General features: G+C 40.3%; 1 protein-coding gene across 2 annotated transcripts in view; it reads left to right on the plus strand.

The window, feature by feature from the left end:
- Nucleotides 1–3,100: 3,100 nt before the first annotated feature.
- Nucleotides 3,101–23,375, plus strand: part of CGRRF1 (cell growth regulator with ring finger domain 1) — a 29,396-nt gene continuing 9,121 nt past the window's right edge. Inside the window, exons 1-2 of one of the 2 annotated variants that reach the window (XM_019451762.2) lie at nucleotides 3,101–3,315; nucleotides 16,794–16,933. In XM_019451762.2, the coding sequence (XP_019307307.1) occupies nucleotides 3,212–3,315; nucleotides 16,794–16,933 (244 nt within the window). In that variant the 5' untranslated portion in view covers nucleotides 3,101–3,211. Of the gene's footprint in view, nucleotides 3,316–3,465; nucleotides 3,584–16,793; nucleotides 16,934–23,375 lie in introns of those variants that run through there. The other variant, XM_019451763.2, reaches the window with a different exon arrangement.

The following is a 23,375-nucleotide window of genomic DNA, read 5'->3' on the forward strand; positions in this document are numbered from 1 at the left end:
GACTTCATTTAACCTTCACTTAATCTTACTTCCTTAAAGGCCCTATCTCCAAATACAGTCACACTACGGACTAGAACTTCAGCATATGAATTTTAGGGGGACACAATTCAGTCCATAACATGCTCCTTTTTCAATCATATCAGTGGCTTCTCATTGCTCTAAAGGTACAGCTGTGCAGTTAAAATAGCAATACTCATGTGGTCTGGGCCGTACTTATCACCACTTTTTATCTCATAGCATGTTACTCCTCACTCTCCACGCTTTAGTCACATTGGCTTTTCATTTTCTCAGGTGTGCTAGGATTTCTCCCTCCTCAGAGCCTTTGCACATGCTGTAGCTTCTGCCCTAAATGCTTTCTCCCTTCCTGTCCCTTTGCCTGGTACATCTCTATCCATTAGGTCTCAGCTCAATCATCTGTTTTTCGTGGAAGACTTTCCCAATCTTCCTTGTATTTCACCATTCCCCTGTTATATGCCCTCATAGCTCCATGTACCTCTTTTTAATGGCATTTATTATAATTTTGCCTTTATATTTTGTTCAAGATTCTTTGGTTAATGCTTGTCTTTTCCATTAGATGATAAATTCCATGGGAACATAGCTATATCATTTTTGGCTTATTATTGTATCCCTAATGCTTTCTACAGTGTCTGGAACATATCTGACACTCAAACATTTTCTGAATGACTAGGTAAGAGGTTAGTCATGTAGAGATGGTTCAAACAAGGAACTTGAGACTTGATCATAAAGAATATATAGCACGGCAATTGAGGATTTGGGGTGGTGGAATGAAATGAGATATATGTTTAAAAGTAAAAGATATGTGTTAAAAAGAATTTTTTGCCTGTACTGTGTATTGTGTATTATGTGTTAGAAAGAATCAATGTTGGAAACAATGTTTGAATGGTTGTAGCAGATACCTAAACGGGAAATAAAGGCTTGAATTAAATTTGTGTTAGTTCCTGTTTTTTTTGAGACTTTTTCAGTGTAAATCGAGTTGAATCTGTTTTCTCTACTGCTGGTTTGGGATTTGACTTTCATGGCCTGGTTAGTGAATTATCCTTGTTCAGCTGTTTTCCATCTTCCAATATGTGCTGTTCTTATTTTATTTCCTGTTTTTGTTGACTTATTATTTTTTTACATCCCTTTACTGTAGTTTTAGTGGAGTTTTGGGAGAGAGCAAAATTATAGGCATATTTTTAATATACTACTTTACCTCGGAACTCCCTCTGTTTATTATGAAAACTCTTTATTGTTTATTGCAATAAAATTGCCTTTCACATTGGCCGAGATTTTTGTTAAGTGACAATATCAAATGATTGCAAAACTGAGGGTGAAAGGGTGGGAGCAAAAATCAGTACAATATTTCCGGATAACACTGTTTCTTCAAAGGCTTAAAATGTACATACTTTTTGAACTAAAATTTCCAACTCTAAGAATTCACCTACGGAAATGATTTAGCTTTATGATTGTTCACTGCAATGTTGTTTATGATAATAAAAAATTGTGGGGCACCTGGGTGGCTCAGTCGGTTAAGCATCCCACTTTGGCTCAGGTCATGATCTCAACGTTTGTGAGTTTGAGTCCTGTATCTGGCTCTGTGCTGAGAGCTCAGAGACTGCAGCCTACTTCGGATTCTGTCTCCCTCTCTCTCTGCCCCTCCCTCTTTCCCCTCCTCCTCCCCCCCTCTCAAAAATAAACATTAAAAAAAAAAAAATCAGGGGTGCCTGGGTGGCTCAGTCAGTTAAGTGTCTGACTCTCCGTTCCGTTCCAGCCCAGATCATGATCTCACCGTTTCGTGACATGGGGCTCTGTGCTGACGGTGTGGAGCCTGCTTGGGATTCTCTCTCTCTCCCTCTCTCCCTTTCTCTCTGTGCCTCCCCCAACCCCCTCTCTCTCAAAAATAAATAAACTTAAAATTTTTTTTACATATTTAAAGTGTTGTCCAACCATAAATAAACTATATAATTTCACAAATCATATATGTAGTTGTTAAAAATTATATTGTTGAAGCAAGTTTCTTACACAGCACTACTCCAGAGAGTACACAATACATGGTCACTTGCCAAGAGATATGCGAACCATTAGAACAAATTTAGCTCGTGTTTCTCTAGCACTAATTTTACTAATTTTAGTGATTTGGGAGTGTGGAGGGGCTACTAGTTATCCATCCCATGGTCCTCTGTCCCTTTCTTCCTTGATAACAAAACTCTGATTTGTAGCAAGGGATGTTGCTGCTGAGAATAAAAGATTACATTTCCCTGTCTCTGTGGTAACTGGGGGTGGCCTAAGGGCTAAACACAAACCTATACGAAGTCAATGGAGTTGTGAGAGACTTCTAGAAAGGCTACCTTGATGGAGTTGACTGTACGGGGATAAGGAGAGGAGACGAGCATTTCGCTCCTTTCTTTACTTAAAGGCCTCTGCTCGTTTACAAAAAAATTATAAATACATATTTAAAATTATTATTAAAGTAAAAATTAATACAAATATTCAAATATCTAATTCAATTTGAGGGGTGTAGGGAGAGGAGAAAAGGAATGGGATGTGGGAGGGCAGTTGATTTGCTTCTATGAGAATCTTGATATGCAACGCTAATTTTCCTCTATCATGAAATCCAACTTGAAAGGCTGGCAAGGCTCATAAACTGCTTGCAAGACTCCTTTCGGTGTTTCGTATAATTGTAACTTTTCTAGATAAAATAAGAGCAGGTGTGGGGTTACTTCACTTTGTAGAACCCAAAATGCCGGCTCTCCTCCTCCCAAATTTGCCGCGGATCTCACATGCGGGATTTAGACTCTATGACGTGGATTTCTCACTGTGCCTCCTCTCTGTGCCATCAGAAAACCTTACCTGAGCCTTGGACAGAGATGGCCGGCATACGTGTTTAGAACTTGCCGCAGAAAAGCCTTGACCTCTAGGACAGACAGACGCTCCCTGGGTACCAATCCGGTGAGTCGAGCCAGGCACCGCCCCTCTGCGAAGCCAATAGCTCGGGACGGAAGCAGTAGAGGCGGGGCCAGCCCTGCAGGCACCGTTGTGATTGGCACGCCGGCTCCCGCAGCCCGAGAGGTTGCCCCGAAGACTAGCCGGAGAACCCGGGGCGAGTGCGGATCTACAAAGTTTGTCAGCTCCGGGGCACCGTAGTGGCTTTTACCCCAGCGGGGTGGGCTGGGCTGGGTGGCTGGAGCTCGGCTCAGTTTTGGACATCCTGATGGCCGCGGTGTTTCTAGTAACGCTGTATGAGTATTCGCCGCTTTTCTACATTGCGGTGGTCTTTACCTGCTTCATCGTGACCACTGGCCTGGTATTGGGATGGTAAGTGCCCCGTAGTTAGAAACAAGGAACACAGGGGCGGACCGCTGGGGCGTGGGGTCGCGGAGAGCAGCGGGCGGGGGGCGGGGGCGAGCATCGGAGGCGGGGCGGGGGTGCTGTGGGGCTGGGGCGCCTGTGGCTGTGGGGGAGCTGGTGTCGAGAACTGCTGGCTCCTGGAGGAAAACTAGGTGCGGAGCGCACCTGCATCGCTGCTCTGCATCACTGTGCCGTCCCTGTCGCTGCTAGCATCTGGGGGTGGTGCCGGATTGAGGTATTTTACCCAGCTTTGTGTCTAGCAGATAAAGCAGTTCGTGAGGGCCTCGTCTTGGTGTTGAGATAGAGTGCTTGTCCAGCAGGCTTCTGTCCCGGATTGGGGCCTACTGTGTGCCCAGAGTGAAGTCAGTCACCTGCGCTACAGTGCGCCGACGTGGACAGTAAACACAGTTGATTGTTGTTCTGACCAGAACTGAGCACTTGGCCTCAGATCTTTCAGCGTAACTCTGAACTCTGTTACCGTTTGAGAATTTAATGGTTTCTAGATAAATTCCACGCCATTTGGAGTAATATTTAGTCGAAAGAGTTATGAAGTCACAATTTTAGAGATAGAAAAGACCTTTGAGATAAGTTATATTAACGCGTGGGGACAGTTTACCCATAGGAGACAAGGAGAATAGACTGTTAGATAATCCCTGAGCCGTTCTTCTAGCTCAGAGATTCTAAAAATTCTCTCTTGAGGAGGTGCCATTGTATCATGTTTAGAGAAGTCTTATGAATACAACTAGTTGAAACCATCTTACTAATTCATCCACTGAGGAGAGAAACATGGGCTGGATTTTGAAGAATAAGTATTTTGAGAAACAAATGGAGTTAAATGTTTATGGTAGAGAATAGAATGCATTTCAGAGATACAACGAGCAGAGGGGCAGAGGAAATGTGTTATTGAATAGCTCAGCCTGTGTAAAATGAGTTTTAAAATAACCTGTGATCACATATATGGGATTACTGTACAGACAGGAAACAAGCCCCCTCCCCTTTTTTAACATTTATTTATTTTTGAGAGACAGAGTGCGAGTGGGGGAGGGACAGACAGCGAGGGAGACCCAGAATCTGAAGCAGGTTCCAGGCTCTGAGCTATCAGCACAGAGCCTGACATGGGGCTCGAACCCACAAACCGTGAGATCATGACCTGAGCCAAAGTCAGATGCTTAACCAACTGAGCCACCCAGGCACCCCGGAAACAAGCCCTTTTTAGTTTCTGAAACTATATGCCATCTTTCAAAACTAAGCACAGTTTTAACATTTCCATACTGTTTCCCACTCTGCCAGCAGTAGAGCACAAAATTCCTTGTTTGTGGGTAGGAGAAGACTAAGACGAGTCTTAACACAATTTGTTATTCTTGGTTCATCAAATTTTATTGCTATTTATTGTTCATTTCAAGAAAGTTTGTAATTGGATTTACAACTTGGTTGCCCAAGTGAGAAAAGCAGTCTTTACACAGGATTTCTTAATGACTATAGTGTTAGTATTATTCCCTTAAAGAAATGTAATTTTCTTCCATTAAATGTAATTTTCTTCCAATAGGTAACTAGTTGATCATTGCATTATATCCTTAAATTTTAATTTTCAGTAGGCCAACTAGTTAGATATCTTAGATATCTATCTATAGTATTGGGAAGAGAAAAATGAATGAGGGCCGTATTGATAATGACAGTGGCATCTGTGGGTAAAGGTAATCAGGAACCTCATGTTTATAGTGGTTATGAAACAGACTTTGGAGTCAGATGGGCCTAGATTCAAATTCTGGCTCTGCCCAGTTTTAAGATTTGTTTTGAGAACTTAATGATTGCCTAACCACTCCACTGAGGTATGACTTTGGAAGGGTAGAAGGCCAGGTAATTGTAGAATTTTTGGAAGTCTGGGCTATGCATTGCTGAGGCCACAAGACCATGTAAGTGCCAGTCACTTTCATTCTGATTTGGACCTAACCAGTTATCTTGAGTCTTGGTTCCCTGTACCTTGGTTAGCTTTGCCCATGTAGATCAACTTTTTACTAGTGTTTATTTGCTAACCTAAGCCAAGGCAACAGATACATTGAGCAGAAACAAAGAACACCATTTAGATCTCACAAAAGCAGCTTTCCAATAGTACCCCAGACCGAAGGTAAACCCATTAAACCACTGTGCTTTTCACCCATGTTATTTCTTTTTAAAGTTTATTTATTTATTTTGAGAGAGACAGAGAGTACATCTGGGGGAGGGGCACAGAGAGAGAGAGGGGGAGAGAGAATCTCAAGCAGGCTCTGCACTGCCAGCACAGAGCCTGATGTGGGGCTTGAATCCACAAACCCGTCAGATCATGACCTGAGCCAAAACCAAGAGTCGGATGCTCAACCAACAGAGCCACCCAGGCGCCCTCCCCCATGTCATTTTTTTTAACCTCCCCAAATATAATCCCTGTTGGTCTTGTGTCTTCGCTGTAATGGCTGTTATCTCAATACTACTCTGATTTTCTTTCCCACTGCTTCTTTCTGCTGTTCTCCTTGTCTGCTTGCACTGTGTGGGAGTGGAGAAAAAACAGGAACATCTGACTATTGGAATCCTAATAGCAATGGCCAAAAATCATGCCACTGAGAGTATGGTATTTCTATTTAACTCGGTGGTGGTTTCTGTGAGCTCTAGTAGCTTATTAGGCTCTTGCTATTTGCCAGGCACTGTACAGAAAGGAGACCAAAATGCCATACCTCCTTCAACAGTTTCAAATAACGAGGGACCCTGACGCTGCAGCTGCTCCCTGCTTCCTCTTGACTACAGGTCATGAAGCTTTTGTCCCTCAGCTTTGTTGCACCTCTTTATATTCTGTTATGTGAATCTGGGACAGAACCTCTAAACCACATTTCTTCTTTGCTGGCTGGCTGCCTAGCAGGCTTTGCCAGCAGGGGAGGGAGAATGGAAGGCTAGAGGACACCAGGCCTTGCTGCTTCCTGTGTGACTCTTTTTCTTGTCTGTCTCACCACAGCGATAGTGCCTCACTCTGCCATTAACAGTTGGTCCCAGTGTTTTCCATTTATAGTTTTGCACTCTCTTAGAACCGCCTATCACACCCCTTCAAAGATACCAATACCTTTCCTGAGATCTGAGCCCCAGCTCCATGGGGGTCCTTCTCCAAATTTCTAAGCTGTAGTAACTCTCCTCTATTACTGTTCTAGGAGTGATAGCTTCTTCCTACTAGTACTACTTCTATGATAGTCACTGTCCCCTTTTTGCTTTTACAGTTCTTCAATATCTGGTTAACAATTCTTCATATTAAATTCTCTCTGTTAGGGGCGCCTGGGTGACTTAGTTGGCTAAGCATCCAACTCTTGATTTTGGGTCAGGTCATGATCTCACAGTTTGTGGGTTCGAGCTCCGCATTGGGCTCCACGCTGACAGTGCAGAGCCGGCTTGAGATTCTCTCTCTCTCTCAAAATAAATAAGTAAACTTAAAAAAAAAATTCTCCCTGTTAAAATAACTGGTGTGCTTTTGGTCTCCTTATTGGACTTACAAAAGATATTAATAAAGAAATTGTTACTAAGATTGGGATCCTGGGGGAGAACCTCTCAGAGATGGGCTTCAGAGATTGCTTTGGTCATATCTTTAGCTCTTTGTCAATGGGATAAAAGGTCCTAGTAATGCATGGCATGTATTGGCATCACAGTTCATTAAATGACTATTTTTGGTTGATTGTGATAAAATGATTTCTGACGTTAAGTGCTTTGGGGACCCAGTGGCTAAAGTACTTTTTGACTACAAGGACTGAGGGATGGTTAGGTGGTTGTCTGAGACCACTGGAGCCCTGATAGAAGGAAAATGACAAGCTAAGATCTTAAAACACCCAGGTCAAGTCTTAGAGTCCAGAATCAGAGATTCTGTGGTTCTAAAGCACTTTATTTCATATAGCCCCAGAACTAAACATTGAACACAGTTTTAATTGTGCTGGGAATAGAATTAGGGGTGGGGGGCGGGAAACAGAAGATTCCAAGCAGGCTCCATGCTGACAGCAGCAAGCCTGATGTAGGGCTCCATCTCCCAACCGTGAGATCATGACCTGAACCGAAGTCCGATGCTCAACCGACTGAGCCACCCAGGCACCCCTGAAATGCCATTTCTAACAGTTTTGTGTTTTCCTCTAGATGGTTCCAAGAAAATTCTTTCCAACGCAAGTGTATCTGGCACCCTAAGCAAATACAAACTAAAGTCATAGCCTTTTCCTAAGGAGGAATGTGGGCTCATTTAGGACACTGAGTGGAAAAAAGTAGAGCCCTTAGACTTAGACTGGGGACATCTAAATTGACTTGGATAAAGCTGAGAATCTTGAAACCCCAGTCATTCTGACTCTCCCTTGTTGGAGGCAGCCTGCTTTCCATGTGTGAGAAAATTGGCCTTCCCTTGCTTGAAGGTCCTGTAATAACCTTGCATAGGGTAATTGCTTTGCAAAGGATGTCTGTACTCAGACCTATCTCTGTAACCTATTGCTATGAGGCCTAGATCTCTTCATGCTCCAAAGGACAGGGACAAAATATAACCTGGTTGGAAAGAGCCTAGCCTCGAAAAGAATTGCAAAATTTTACTAATTTGTATCATTGGGAAGGAGGAGTATGTGTGAGAACAGATTGTAAATAGGTTAGGCCAGGGAGGAGAGACTGTAACACTAAATCAGATAAAATTTATTGATCTGGCTTTGTTCTCAAGAAATTCTGAATCTAAAGTATTAACTCAGATTTGGTTGACGAAAATTTGGACTCAGTGGTGGCCTATATATAATAAGGTTAAGATGGATAAAACTTTCCTGTCATAATGAGGAAAGAATCTGAAGGCTTAGGAAAATAGGAATATTGGACTGGATTTAATATGTGCAACTTGCACACCCACCCACCTATTGTATCCTTCAAGAGTGCACAGAAGATAGACTTTTCATGAAAGCACTGAGAAATAAATTTCCAAGAGGAGACTTGTATCCTTGAAAATTTCTGTTCTTTGTAGTCTGTTTATGATAGTGGGAGCTCCTGATGTGAGGTCCAGGGGCACCTCACAGGAGTCAGGGTTGACTTGTGTTCCATAATGGGCAGTGGAGGACAAAGCGGAGATTGTTTTGGCCCACAAGGATCTTTGGCAGTGACTAATGGCTTACAGTGTCTCTAGGAATAAAATAGATGGGTAGCCTACTAAATGCTACATGAACTACATAGGAAAATCTTCATGTCTGGAGCGGGAAACCTGACTTGGGTCACAACAGTGGAGAGTTACCACCTTTCACCCAGTTTATAGATATAAGCCAGTCCATAGACCTGGAGCCTCTGATTAAAGGGGAGATCAGGTCCCCTTGAGGAAGGACCCCATATCCTTCAGTGCTTCCGCAAGGACATAACTGTAAATCATCTGCCAGATCTTCCTTAGAGGTTGTTCTTTCTCAACTGCAAACATGCTCTTCTGTACTCTGTTTGGTGATACTGGGGCTGGGACTTTGCAAACCGCATTTCTCTTGTGCTAGTTTGCCCCCGATTAGGGTCTGCCAATAGGTGATGCTAGAAAGAAACTGGAAGGCTAGAAGAGGAAGAAAGGACTTCCTCTTAACAGTTTGCTTCCTTTTCCTGGTCTGTGTTCCTGCAGCACTCGCCTTTATCCTGGCGGTGGCAGCTGGCCTGAGAACCAGCAGTTTATTTACAATTTACAATTTTTCCTCATACCTAGAACTAGCCTTATCGTACACCTCCAGAGAGAACAGTACCGGCTGGCCAGCACTCCCACCACAAGTCTGCATGCCACCTCTGGGGGATCCCTTATCCAAGTTTCTAAACGGCATTAATCCCCACTCTTCCCTTTGTTTCCCCAGTCCGAGGAGGGCGAACTGCTTCTTGCTAGGATACCTTAGTGTATCCTAGTGTTTCAGTCTTTAGTACTTGGTGAACAGTTCTTTATATTAGTATTAAATTCTTTATGTTTAAATAGCAGATGTGGCTTCCAGTTCCTGCCAGCCCTGCCTGATACACTGACCTTGACCATTTCTCATCCCACTTGTCAAATGCAGTAGGTTGTGTGTGTGTGTGAGGAGGTTGGTGATGAGGCCCACATTCCTCCTTAGGAAAAGGCTATGACTTTAGTTTGTATTTGCTTAGGGTGCCAGATACACTTGCGTTGGAAAGAATTTTCTTGGAACCATCTAGAGGAAAACACAAAACTGTTAGAAATGGCATTTCAGGGGTGCCTGGGTGGCTCAGTCGGTTGAGCATCGGACTTCGGTTCAGGTCATGATCTCACGGTTGGGAGATGGAGCCCTACATCAGGCTTGCTGCTGTCAGCACAGAGCCTGCTTGGGATCTTCTGTTCCCCACCCCACCCCCCCGCCCTTCCCCCACTCACATGCTCTCAAAAATAAACAAGTAACAAAAAAAGATACTTAGAAATGGCATTTCAAACCTTCGTAGGGCCTTAAGATCACTTGTTCTAATCCTTCATTTTACAAATAAAGGCACAGAATTTCAGAGATTGTGTCACTTTCCCAAAGTCTTATCGTTAGCACAGTGGTTCCCTCAGAGACAAACATCCTCCCCCCACCAAGGGCTTCCCCATGAATGGTCTTTATATCCTGACCTAGTGTCGGCATCCAGCTAGCTGTGTGAGACCATCTTTGGGAGACCACCGGGAGAGAAGCCCTGCCCAGCCCAAGTTAACAACTGCCTGTTAGTTTTCTGATTGGCTTGAGAACTCAAGGCTGAATGGGTGATCAAAACTGTTTACAACCGAGCCTAAAATTTTAGCTTCAAAGTAAACTTTATTTACGAGGGGCTCCCTGAGACTCCAGACACAAAGAAAGGAGGTCCAGTCTACCAGTTCAGCCTCTGGTGAGAAGCTTTGGAAGTGTGTGTGGGGTAAGACATTAATTATATAGGCAGTATGAAAAATGTGGTCAGAATTGAAAGTCCACAGATCATTGCTGTGCTGGAAGTTTAAACAATATGAAGAAGTGCAACAAACAATTTAGAAATGGGAAAAACCAGAAGTATAGAAAAATCCAGGAGGAATAAGTATAAAAATGTAACAGTAAAGGAGAGAGAATGGAAAATTCTCCATACGGAAAAAAAGGGGACTAGGTTTATATAAAAGAAAGTAATGTTTAGAAACATTTATTTAGTTGGTATTCCATTACTAACAGTTGCCAAAATGACTTTGAGTGGAAAAAGATAAAGATGAAATTTGATTGGAAAGAAAATTGATCAGTTTTCTATTTTATTATTCCTTGTAATGTCATATCAGATACATGATCTGATACACAGGGCATCAGTGTCTTTATTCAAGTTTTGGACTACAAATGTGGAAAAGCCCAGATGTTAGGATGGTGGCCAAAGACACATCACTGGGTCTGTTTATCAGTATTTTACAGAACTGTTTGTCAGCAGCAATTATGGATTACTATTTGACCACTCTCCAATTTTTAACTTCACTCCAGGTCATCTCTGCATATCGGCTTTTGAGTAATGCGTTAAAGATAGAAATATTGGTCACATCAACCAGATTAAAACTATGAAAGTTATGGATTTATGTGCAAAAATGAGCAAGTTCACACTGAGTCAAGTATGTGAAAAAGTTTACTAGGCTGAAAGTTCAACGTGAGTCACCAGTGTGTCAGGTGCCCAAAAAACAGCTTTCGTGATCTTAGTCTACATTAAACATAATGTTTAGGACAAAAGGTGTGGTCAGTCTGTGACATCACTCTATTACACAGTGAATTCTACCCTCTCTCCTCTCAAGCCTTGTTTCCCCCAAAGCATAAGGATATTGGGGGAACAGGACTGGTGAAGTCAAAATGGACACAGAGCCTTGCTTCAGCATTGGCTGCTCTAGCCATGGTTCACTAAGTCCTTTGGGATGACAGGAATACAAAAATGTCCGAGATCATAATTCAGAAACGTAGCAGTGTTCGGACATAATTCAGATAAGGCAGTAATGAAAAGCCAAAGAGCAAAAGCATTAACCTTAAAGGAAAAGGTTAATAACTGTGTTAAAATTAAGAACTCTGTTCATCAAAAGAGACCTAGTATGAATGTGAAAAGGCAAGATGTAGAAAGGGTGAAGATATATGCAACAAAGGGCTCATATTCAGGACATATAAAGAGTTTCTATAAATAAGAAAAATCAGTCATCTGAGAAATAGAAATGAAAACCATAATGCAATGCCACCATACACCTACCAGGATGTTCATAATGTTTTGGCAAGGATTTGGAGCAAGGGGAGCACTCATTCACTGCTGGTGAATATACATAAAACAATTGGTAGCATTATCCGTTGAAGTTGAAGAAGCACAGATCTTATGACTGAGAAATACAATTCCCAGCATGTGTAGACCTACTAGAAATGCATCTAAGTGTATGTGGACCAAGCACCTTGTATGAAAATGTTCACTTAGGGGCGCCTAGGTGGTTCAGTCGGTTAAGCGTCTGACTTCGGCCCAGGTCATGATCTCACGGTTCATGAGTTCGAGCCCCACATCAGGCTCTGTGCTGACAGCTCAGAGCTTGAAGCCTGCTTTGGATTCTGTGTCTCCCTCTTTCTCTGCCCCTCTCTAGCGCACGCTCTCATTCTCTCTCTGTCAAAAATAAATAAACTTAAAAAAAAAAAATGTTCACTTAGGCATTATTCATAATGGCCGATATGTGAGGACAACTTAAATGTCCATTAAGAGTAGAATGACAGTTGGTTAAGTGGCCGACTTCGGCTCAGGTCATGATCTCGCGGTCCGTGAGTTCGAGCCCCGTGTCGGGCTCTGTGCTGACAGCTCGGAGCCTGGAGCATGTTTCAGATTCTGTGTCTCTCTCTCTCTGACCCTCCCCTGTTCATGCTCTGTCTCTCCCTGTCTCAAAAATAAATAAAACGTTTAAAAAAAAAATTAAAAAAAAAAAAAAGAGTAGAATGAGTAAGCAAGTTATAGCACATTTACTATGCAGAATACTATACAGCCGCAAAATGCACTAAGTATAGCTACAAGGATGAATCTTCAGGCATAATGTTGTAAAATAGTAAAAAAAAGTATACACAGCACACTTCCACTTACATAACAATTCAAAAACAAGTATTCTAAATTAAAATAATAGAAGTCGAGATAGTGGAGAGGGAAGGGGTAGTGCTTGGGAGGGGACACAAGAAACTTTCCGAGGATATCGTTTGGGTTCTTTTTTTTTTTTTTTTTTTAATGTCTATTTGTTTTGAGAGAGAGAGAGAGTGTGAGCATGCGTGGGGGAGGAGCAGAGAGAGAGGACAACAGAGAATCCCAACAGGCTTCACACTGTCAGTGCAGAGCCAGACATGCAGCTCTATCCCACAAACTGTGAGATCATGACCTGAGCTGAAATCAAGAGTCAGACACTCAACTGATTGAGTCACTCAGGTGCCCCTACTGTTTGGATTCTTAACCTAAATACCAATTGCTTTCTAATTCATTGAACTATGTTTTGTGTGTTTCTCTGTGTGTATGATATCCTTCATGGTAAAAAGGTTATGTAAGATAAAAAGGCCCAGGGTTTAGCATCATTCATAATACTGATTTTAAAAAATGTATATAAGTCAAGTCAAGGACTTTAGGGTATTAGAAAATGCAGACCCAAGATTAAGCATGAGGCAGAGAAATAAAAAATCAAGGGAGATGAATTTCTTTTAATAATAGGTGTGCTTTGGCAGTTCTTGATAGGATGCTGGGCCAAGCAGCCTTGGATAAGCATGTTTAAAAAGAAACACTTTACATCTCAAATTACTTGTTCCATTCTGAAGTATTTACAAAGCCACAGAACAGATACGGCATATCTTCCTCCAACATTGATTTTATGTAAAGATTTGGACAAATAATATTTTTATATTAAAACCAGATATATCATGGACTAAAAGCAGAGGAATTCCGTGCTCACAATAGATTGCTTCCAGATTTTTCTCCAAATCCCTGCTTTTTGGGTTTCTGGACCCTAAACCTTTAAGATTTTTTTAATTGAAATTTTTAGGTACAGCATGATAAAGTACCTGAAATATAATTCTTGAACCACAGTAGCACGGAACACAATGAGCTCTGGATTCTAGTTTTTACTGCTGGTAGTGTGTGTATAAGGAGTAGTCAGGGAGTGTGGGTAAAGAAAAAAAGGGGGGGTAGGTGACAGTAGGGGGAATAAAAATGATGAAGGGGCCAGGGAATATAATGAGGAGTATAGAATGGTGTTTTCTTCCTTTGTTTTTCACTCCAAGGGATGAAAGAAAGAAGAGGAAGGTGTTATCTTATGGCTCTCATAAGAAGGTTATATCTCGGGTCCTAACATTTCACATTCCTGACTTAACCTCTAAAAGGCACTGGGCCAGGAGTGCCTGGGTGGCTTAGTTGGTTAAGTGTCCAACTTTGGATCTCAGCTAAAAGCACTGGGCCAATGTTGAGCAGTGGAGTGGACTCAGAGCCTATGGGGTAACTGATTCTGAGGTTCAAAAAGGAGAAATTACTGGATTTGTTGTTTCTCTCTTGCTCTTCTGCCAACTCCGAAGTCTACTCCATCATCAACATTATCATTGCTTAGCATGCCAAACCCTGTTATAAACGTTTCCAGAAGGGAAGACAGTTACACCGAATTGAGTGATTGCTTAAGGACACATGGGTGTAAAGTGTCTTGTTTTTTATTTTAGGAGGAAAGCAGTTTTTCATTAAGTACAATGTTAGCTCTACATATTTATGGCTGCCCTTTATTGGGTTAAGTTCCTTTACATTCCTAGTTTGCTCACAGTTTTTATCAGGAATAGACTTCAGATTTTAGCAAGTGCTTTTCCTGCACGTTTTGAAATAATCATATGGTTTTTCTTGTTTAGTCTGTTAATGTGGTAAATTATATTAAATTTTTAATGTGATATTAAGGCATCACTGGGTCATGATATATTAGCCTTTTAATATATTGTTGGATTTCATTTGTTAACATTTTGTTAGGAAGTTTTGCATCTGTGTTCCTGAATGATAACACATCTGTAGTTTTCTTGTTTGTCTCTGTCCCTTCTCTGCAGACTGCATGAATTTATCCTCCACCTCACTGATGTTTGGGAGGGAGGGGTTGTCCAGCCTTTTTTTTTTCCTCTCTGTGTTTCATATTGGATCCTTTCTGTTGCTATGTCTTCAAATATACTTATGTAATGTTCAGTTAGCTATTAAGCCTGTCCAATATATTTTTTATCTCAAATGTTGTATTTTTCCTCTTCAGAAATGGACTTAGGTCTTTGTAAGTATTTTCCATGTCTCCATATAATATTCTCAGTCTTTACTTACTTTTTTGAAAATATGGAATATTGTTATAACAATTATTTTGATGTTCTTGTCTACTGATTCTAGTATTCATATCATTTCTGGGGTCTATTTCTTTTGATTAGTTTCCTCATTATGGGTCACATTTTCTTCTTTGCATGGCTGTTGATTTTTTATTGGATGCTAAACATTGTGAATTTTACTTTATAGGTGTTGGATGTTTTTGTATTCATATAAATATTCTTGAGTTATGTTTTGGGACACAGCTAATTTACACAGTTTGATCTCTTAGAGGCTTGCTTTTCAGCTTTTTTAGGCAGGACCAGACGAGCCTTATCTAACTGTTCTATAAAATGAAATTCATCTGGAGTGTAACTTTATTCCATGTGTTACGTTTATTGGTTTTCCCTTGGCATTAGATTTATTCACGTGTTTTGAAACTTTGGTTTGCGACCTAAATTTTAGTAGAAGTTTTTCCCCCTCCCTTTGTCATCACCCTTGCTGTTTAACCATCTCACAGTTGCCTTCAACCAGATTCCTAGATGCCTCCTAGTCAGGCACCAGGACATATTGATATTGATATTGGCCTAACTCAGCTTCTAGATTCAAGTTATGAACCTAGCTCTGGCTCTTGTCTTGAGTGGACAACCTATAAGGTCCTCTTACTGTGTGAAGGCTTACTTGCCACAGCCTGCTGCCAGACTCAGGACCCATCAAACCATGGCGTCAGCCTTACTCATTACCTTATATTTCTTTCCTGTTTCAGAGCCATAAAGATTTGTCCTTGAACCCAACTAAGTCTCTTTTTCCAACATTTTATTATTAAAATTTTCAAATATACAGAAAACTTGAAAAAATTACAAAATGAACATACATATGCCCATCGCTTAGGTTCTACAATCAACACTTTGCTGTCAAGTCTTCATTACTTATTTGTAATCTTATTTCTTGATCATTTCAAAGTAAGTTGTTACTCTTCCCGTAAATACTGAAGTATTGCATGTTATTAGCTAGAGCTCAATGTTTGTTTTTGTTGGTAGTTCCCTTTTTTTCTTTTGAGGTATATTTACACACAATGAAATGTGTAAATCTTCAGTGTTCTAAAACACATCATCTATACAACTCAAACCTCTATCAAGATATACAACATTGCCATTACCAGGGAAAGTTTCCTTATGCCCTTTCCCGGTTAGTCCATACACTTACCCCCCCCACCCCACCCCCACCCCCCCCACTCCACCCCCACAAGCAACCACTGCCCTGTTTTTTTATTTCTGCCATAGATTAGTTTTGCCTGCTCTAGAATTTTATACTGTGGAATCATATAACACATACTCCTTTGTGTGAGGCTTCTTTTGCTCGGCATGTTGTTTTTGAGATTTATCCATGTGGCTGTAGCAATAATTTACTCCTTTTCATTGCTGAGTACTACCATTCCTTTGTTTAAACTCACCACAGTTTGTTTACTCATTTCAGTGGGGTCTCTTTGATTTCTCTGTTTATTTTTTATCTATCACTGTTAAGTGTCTGGAGAGAAGAGAGAGCATCAAAGTATGTATTTAACTGTGCCATTTTAACTAAAGTCCTCCAGCTTATGTGTATTCATATATATATTTTTTTTAATTGAGTAAACTTAGCTGCCTTCTAGTTTTATGAGGGATTGAGTGTAGTCCCTTTCATTTTCCTTCTAATCTGTTTAATATTCATTATCGCATTTTTATATGAAATTTGAAAGTAGAAAATATGTTATATAAATGAAGTGCTGTATTTGGTATTTAAAGGTTCTCTTGTCCCATTAATTATATCAAATAGTCTGCATATTAAATATGAATTTGTTTTTTGTGTTATATAAAAAGTTCAATAATTCTTATGTTTTTGCTGTTATATTTGGTACAGTTATCTATAATGACTGTACTACTTTGTTATCAACAATAATGTTAACAATAGAACTCTTTGTCTTCAAGAGTATGTCGATTCAGCCAGCTGAACAATATATTGCAATTATGTATGGGACCTCTAATCCCTCAATTCTAGATTAATTCTGTGATATAATGTAGATTGAATAACCTAATCTCTTTTGTGATGCTTGTGTTAAAAGGGATAACTAATAAAGCACAACATACTTCACATAGAACAAAGTTTCAACATTTGCTAGAATTTTGTATTATTTTGTTTTTATTTTTCTTCAGGTTTGGCTGGGATGTTCCAGTAATCCTGAGAAATTCAGAAGAGACCCAGTTCAACACAAGAGTTTTCAAAAAGCAAATGAGACAAGTCAAGAATCCTTTTGGCTTAGAGATCACTAATCCATCTTCAGCTTCAATTACAAGTTGGTGACTATTTTCCAGAGATTTTTTGTTTCTTTCTGTGCCCCTTTCTCAGCACTTTAATTTTCTTTCTTTATTGCTTTCTCTTCTTTGGACTTAACAAGTATTTATTGAACATCTGTTTTGTTCTGGGAGCTATACTACGTACTACGGATACAGAGACTAATTATTCACAAAACTTGCTCCTCGGGAACTTATCAACTAGCAAACCAGAGGCAAATATTTGTGTAAGAAGAATTAAGTATCACAGATGTTAATAAGAGAAGTCTGGCATTTTCATGGGTCTTGAGTGCAGTGAGAAATGTACGGATGGTGTAGTGTGAGCACAGTTAACATAAGGTTGCTAACCTTCTGAAGAACAACTTTTTAATCTGAAATAGTGGTATTTTGGGTATAAGTTATTTTGGTATAAAATGTTATTTTGAGAGATGGTAATAAGATGATAGTTGTTTGTTTCTGTGCTTTTTGGAAAAGTAAACTGTCTGCAAGACTATTTAGCAACCACTGGAGTGAAAGATAGAGGGAAAGAAAAGAAAAAGAAAACAAAAGAAAAGAAGGGGGATGGGAGGGAGGAAGGAAAGAGAGAGAGAAAGAAAGAGACAGGGAGGAAGGAAAGAGGAGAAAGACAGAGAGGGAGGAAAGAGGGGAGGAAGGAAGGAAGAAATGGTTAAGTTTGCTGAGGTGGGGAGGCAGGCATAAAGAAAAGCCTCATAAAGAATGTGCTGGGTCTCTGTCTTATTTTTCTTTTCTTTTCTTTTTTTCTTTCTTTCTTTCTTTCTTTCTTTCTTTCTTTCTTTCTTTCTTTTCTTTTTTTTTTTTTTGAGTAGACTCTTGAAAGGTAAGTAGGTGTTTATCTCATGGGGTTGGGAGAAATTCTAAGTAGAGAAGAAGCATGAACAAAGCACTGAGACAGAAACAGAGAAACAATAAGTAGTTTGTTATGGAGAAAACATAGGGTGGGACAGGTAAGAGAGAAGAGTGGAGGAAGACTCAGGTTCTTTGCAGGGGCCCTCCATAGACAGATCCTATTACCAGGATAAAGAGTACGGGAGGAACAGCAGGTTTTGGAAGAAAGGTAATGAGTTCAGTTTTGAACTTCTGGACTTTGAAGTGCTTTTGTAGCAGTTAAGTAGAGATGGGTGGGCAGTTCCAGGTACAGTTCCCATAACTCTACAAAGATTTCCAGGCTGAGACCCTGTCACCTTTTATACTTGCTGACATTTCAGGTATCTTAAAAACAAACAACCCCAACCTCTCTCAGCTTTTTACCCTATTGGATCTACTGTCCCCTTTCTCTCCCTTCACAGCCAGCCTTCTCAAAAGCGAATTGCACTTGCCTTCTTCCCTTAGCCTGCTTCACTTTCCACAGATGTGATTTTTGCCTGTATCCCTCCATTGAAATGGCTTTCCCCAAGGTTACTGATGACCACTTCTGCTCCCCGACCCTGCCCTCCTGCCCCCGCAGTCAGAAAATCCAGTGGACACTTTGTAGGCCTGAGTTAGCACTATCTCTGCAGTTTCACGGAGTTGACCAGTCCTTCCTTCTTGATACCCTGCTCCCTTGGCTTCTGTGACCCTTCTGCATAGCCGTCTTCCTGTTTATAACTTCCGAAATCACTTGTTGAAAAGCAGCGTACTTAGTAAATAGGGATTATCAACCTTAAGTAAATATTGATTTATAATGAAAAAGTACAAAGTTTCTTATTCTTCCTTAGCTATAAGTACTATACTATTAGCCTATGAATTGGAGAGAACTAAGGACCTCTTTTTTTTTTTTTAATCCTCTATGGTGGATAAAGGGTTTGTTCTGACATTTTTCACTTGGGAAAACCATGTTTAAGATATGACACAGATAGATAAATAAATACATAAATTAGAAAAAGGGGTGCCTGGGTGGATCAGTCAGTTAAGCGTCTGACTCTTGATTTTGCCTCAGGTAGTGATCTCACAGTCATGAGATCAGCCCCATGTCAGGCTCCACACTGGGCATGAAGCCTGCTTAAGATTCTCTCCCTCTCCCTCAGCTCCTACCCCACTCACATGTGTGCTCTCTCTTTCTCTCTCTCTCTCAAAAAAAAAAAAAAAAAAAAAAAGATATGACAGAAAATTAACCTGTTTAGAAAATATGACTAATTAAAATGTACAGAACAGTTGTAGTTCAGGGGTGCCTGGGTGGCTCGGTTGGTTAAGCCTTCCGACTCTTGGTTTTGGCTCGGGTCATGATCTCACGGTTTGTGGGCTCAAGCCCTGTGTTGGGCTCTGTGCTGTCAGTGTGGAGCCTTCTTGGGACTCTGTTTCCCCCTCTCTGCCCCTCCCCTGCTCTCTCTCAAAATAAACAAACTCATAAAAATAAATAAGAACAGTGGTAGTTCAAACAGTGGTAGTTTGGTGACCTCTGACCTCTGTGGCCAGGCACTTGGACCTGCTCCAGTGTCACATCTGGGCCTTGAGCAGGACTCCTGATATAAAAAGCTACCAGTACAAAGCCGTCCTTCCTGCCACACAGTTCCACAAGCCTGGAAACGCTGAAAAAGTAAGAACTGATTAATTGTGACCAAGCAAACACACTTGTGAGTTGGGAAGTGTGAGGAAATCCGTCAATTTTCCTTTCAGGCAAAAATAGTTCCCCTGTAAATGTTAGAAGCAAATGAAAAGATATCCAGTGAGTAGAAGACCTGTCAGCCACTAACCAACAATACCATTACCAAAGCACACAAAAAATTTTTTCGATGTGTGGGTTTATAGCTTGCTTCTTGACGTATTTTAATTTTTAAAATACCAGTGCCTATCATTGATTGTCTTTCTTCTATGGGGAAATAAGGAGAGGGATTTTGGTGGGAATTAAATTCAGCAGAATAGAATTCATTTGTTTAAACTGTAGAACAGTGGATATCGTTAAAGATGTCTAACCAGGATATTAAAATAATATTCTGGGCAATATTTGTGACATTTTAAAAGGTTATTTCATCGGATGTGTAGATAGTTTAAAAATCCAGGTCCTTGGGGCACCTGGGTGGCTCAGTTCGGTTGAGCATCCAACTTCGGCTCAGGTCGTGATCTCAGGGTTCGTGGGTTCAAGCCCTGCATCGGGGTTTATGCTGACAGGGAGGAGACTGCTGTGGGTTCTCTGTCTCCCTCTCTCTCTGCCCTTCCCTGGCTTGTGCTCTCTCTCTCTGTCTCCAAAATAAATAAACATTAAAAAAAAAAAAACAGGTCCTTTTTCACCACTGTCCCCAAAGTGCTGGGTATGTAGGGGAGGGAAGGGGACTATCTGGAGACCTGATTTACTTGAAAATGAATGAGAATCAGTTTTAATCTTAGTCATTTGGCTCTCTTTACTACGGGTGGGTTGCTGGGATTTCTTTTGTTGTTACGTGGTGATACTATGTTTGGATTTATGATGTTTCCATGTCCCCAGTGTAAAAGGTTTTATGGATATGTTGGTTGAGTTGAATTCATTTGGGCCAGAAATTCTCCTGTCCCTTTGTAACAGCTTCCTTATTTTGGCTTATTTACCCTGGTGACACTTAACAAAGGTGAAAGGGTAGACAAAATGACACACATTGCATTTTGGGAGGAATTTGTGAACCTCTATTCTCTCCAACGTAAAATTTTCATCTCCCAGTACTCCAGATTTATTACCCTCATGCATGATCACCTTGTACGTTGGTTCTTTCTCAGGGTTTCTCCTCAAGAAAGTTTGTGGCTTTTCTGCTGTATTGTTTCTCCTTTCTTTAATGGCTCAACTCATTGACCATAGTTCTTGTTTTTTGCAATTTTTTGCAAGGCTGTCTCTTATGCTGGGCTTTATTTGGCTGTTACAGCTAGGCAGGTTAGGGCAGGCTGAGAGAAATCACCCCCCTTTCGGTTAGTTTAGATTCTGAATTTTCTGCTTTAAGGCCGTGTTCCAAGTCTGCTATTGCTGTTGATCTGACATGGCATTGTGTTTGCACTGAATTTTAGAAGACTAAGAAAATGTAAGAATGAGACTGTCTGCAGAACAAGTGGGAAAAACTAAAGGGAGAACAGCTTTGCCCCGGGGGGATTTGAACTGACATCAGTTAGTGTAAATCAAAACATTATCTTCTCAGTCTGTGTCCTAGACAAGTTTAGGAAAGATTGTGGAGAGTAGAATTTATAGATTCTATTCTTCTTTCTCACAAACTTATAATATTAATTTCAGAGACATACTCTGTTGAAGTCTGCTTAGTATCCAGTTGTCATTGGTCTCTGACACTCTCCCCATTTTAGTCAAGTCTTTTATGCAGCTCTGAATCTCTGGATCTCCATTTCTTTTTACACAGCAAATAAACTGGGTAGTTTTACATGTTTTAGAACTTATCCTCCCATGGTTCTTTGTTAGTGTAAGCACACACATGGGTATGGATGTCCCCTCCTGTGACATAAACGGTACTATGCTATAAACTTTCCTCCACCTTGCTTTTTTCGCTTAACAATATATTCTGAAGATCATTCCACAGTAGAATATACAGATATTTTGCTATGCTTCAATTCTTTTTTAAGAGCTGCAAAGTACTTCATTATAGAGCATTCTATATTTTATTCATTTAATCCCCTATCAATGGACATTTGGGTGGATTCCTGCATTTTGATACAACTGATGCTCCGTACATACAATTTTTCACATTTTTGCCAAGAATGTTAAATCATTTTCTGGGTTCCTTTTTTCTCTTTTTTCATTTTCTTTTATATGCCTTTTCTATTTTTTCCTTCCTTACCTACTTCATCTTTTTTTTCCTTACCTTATGTGGTTCTGTGGTAACATAAAGAAAAGGATGTATGATTTTTAATATATATATTAACTTCAAACATGTACATTTTATGTAAAATAGTATAAATGGTATATACTGATATGTTTTATTATAATATATAAATTAATATGATGTATATTAAATTTAACATATAATATATATTTAAATGTGTATTGTGGAGTGGTTTTTTTTCAGCTATTTAATAGCTAATTGAAAAATAATAGCTAATTAAATTTTCCATTTTTTTTTAAGTTTATTTATTTATTTTGAAAGAGAGAAAGAGAGAATCCCAAGCAGGCTCTAGCACTCAGTGCAGAGCCCAACATGGGGCTCAGTCTCACAACCATGAGGTCATGACCTGAGCCAAAATCAAGAGTCTGATACTTAACTGACTGAGCCACCCAGGCACCGCAAAATTTCCCATTGTTGAATTAATACCCGATGATTAGAATCATATAAAACTTTGAAATCAAATTCTGTTCCAATTACCTATGCAAAGTTCCTGCCAATTAAAATTTTTGCCTAACTGTGATTAGAAATTATACTATGTCATTGCTAGTATGCATACCCCCAATCTGAAACTCTATGTACATACTACTGATTACTGAGCAGAAAAGTGAAAAACTCAATTTTTGGCATCCTGTAGAACATCTTATGTTTGTGTATATCCTTCCAACACATACTCTTGATCACCTTTTAAAAAACACATAATGGGGCACCTGGGTGGCTCAGTTGGTTGAGAGTCCGACTTAGGCTCAGGTCATGATCTCATGGTTCATGAGTTCAAGCCCCACATCAGGCTCACTGCTGTCAGCCTGTCAGTGCAGACAGAGCCTGCTTTGAATCCTCTGTATCCTCTCTCTGCTCCTCCCCAGCTTGTGCTCTCCCCAAAATAAATAAATATTAAAAATAAATAAATAAAAAAGTATCCAAAAAATTATAAATAAAACAAAAAAAAAATTACACAACGTATCAATCAGAATTCCTATTAGCATATGTGCTGCCGAAGTGAGCACAAGAATTCCTATTAGCAAGCAACAGAAATGACCTCAATAAAAGGATACTGGGTCGCTGACAGAATTGCCAGTAGGTTTGGAGAGCCAGAATCAGAGACCAAGGCTATTCAGCCAAGAACAGTGCTCCAAACCATGTACTTAAAAAAAAAAAAATTTTTTTTAATGTTTATTTATTTTTGAGAGAGAGAGAGAGAGAGAGAGAGAGAAAGAATGCGAGTGGGGGAGGGGCAGAGAGAGAGGGAGACACAGAATCCGAAGCAGGCTCCAGGCTCTGAGCTGTCAGCACAGAGCCGACATGGGGCTCAAACTCACTAACCGCGAGATCGTGACCTGAGACAAAGTCGGACGCTTAACCGACTGAGCCACCCAAGTGCCCCTCGAACCGTGTACTTTTGATCTAGTAAGTCCAGTGCCACCGAGCACCAGATACCGCACTTTCCACTAACAGCTGTAGAAGACACTAGATATTGCTGCCCTTGAACTTGATACTGCTGCAACTGCCATAAGCAAGGGAAAAAATCATACAGGTGGCACACAGTAAGTCCTCTGTAAGTGTTTAATAAATAGGTAAAATGATACAATTTGTAGGTCTGCTTATAATTTACTTTTTCCACTTAATCAGGTTTACTCAAATTGTAATTTTTTTTTATGCTGAA

The sequence above is a fragment of the Panthera pardus genome, unplaced genomic scaffold (assembly GCF_024362965.1).
Source record: "Panthera pardus isolate Hobbes unplaced genomic scaffold, ASM2436296v1 HiC_scaffold_24, whole genome shotgun sequence".
Taxonomy (NCBI): Eukaryota; Metazoa; Chordata; class Mammalia; order Carnivora; family Felidae; genus Panthera; species Panthera pardus.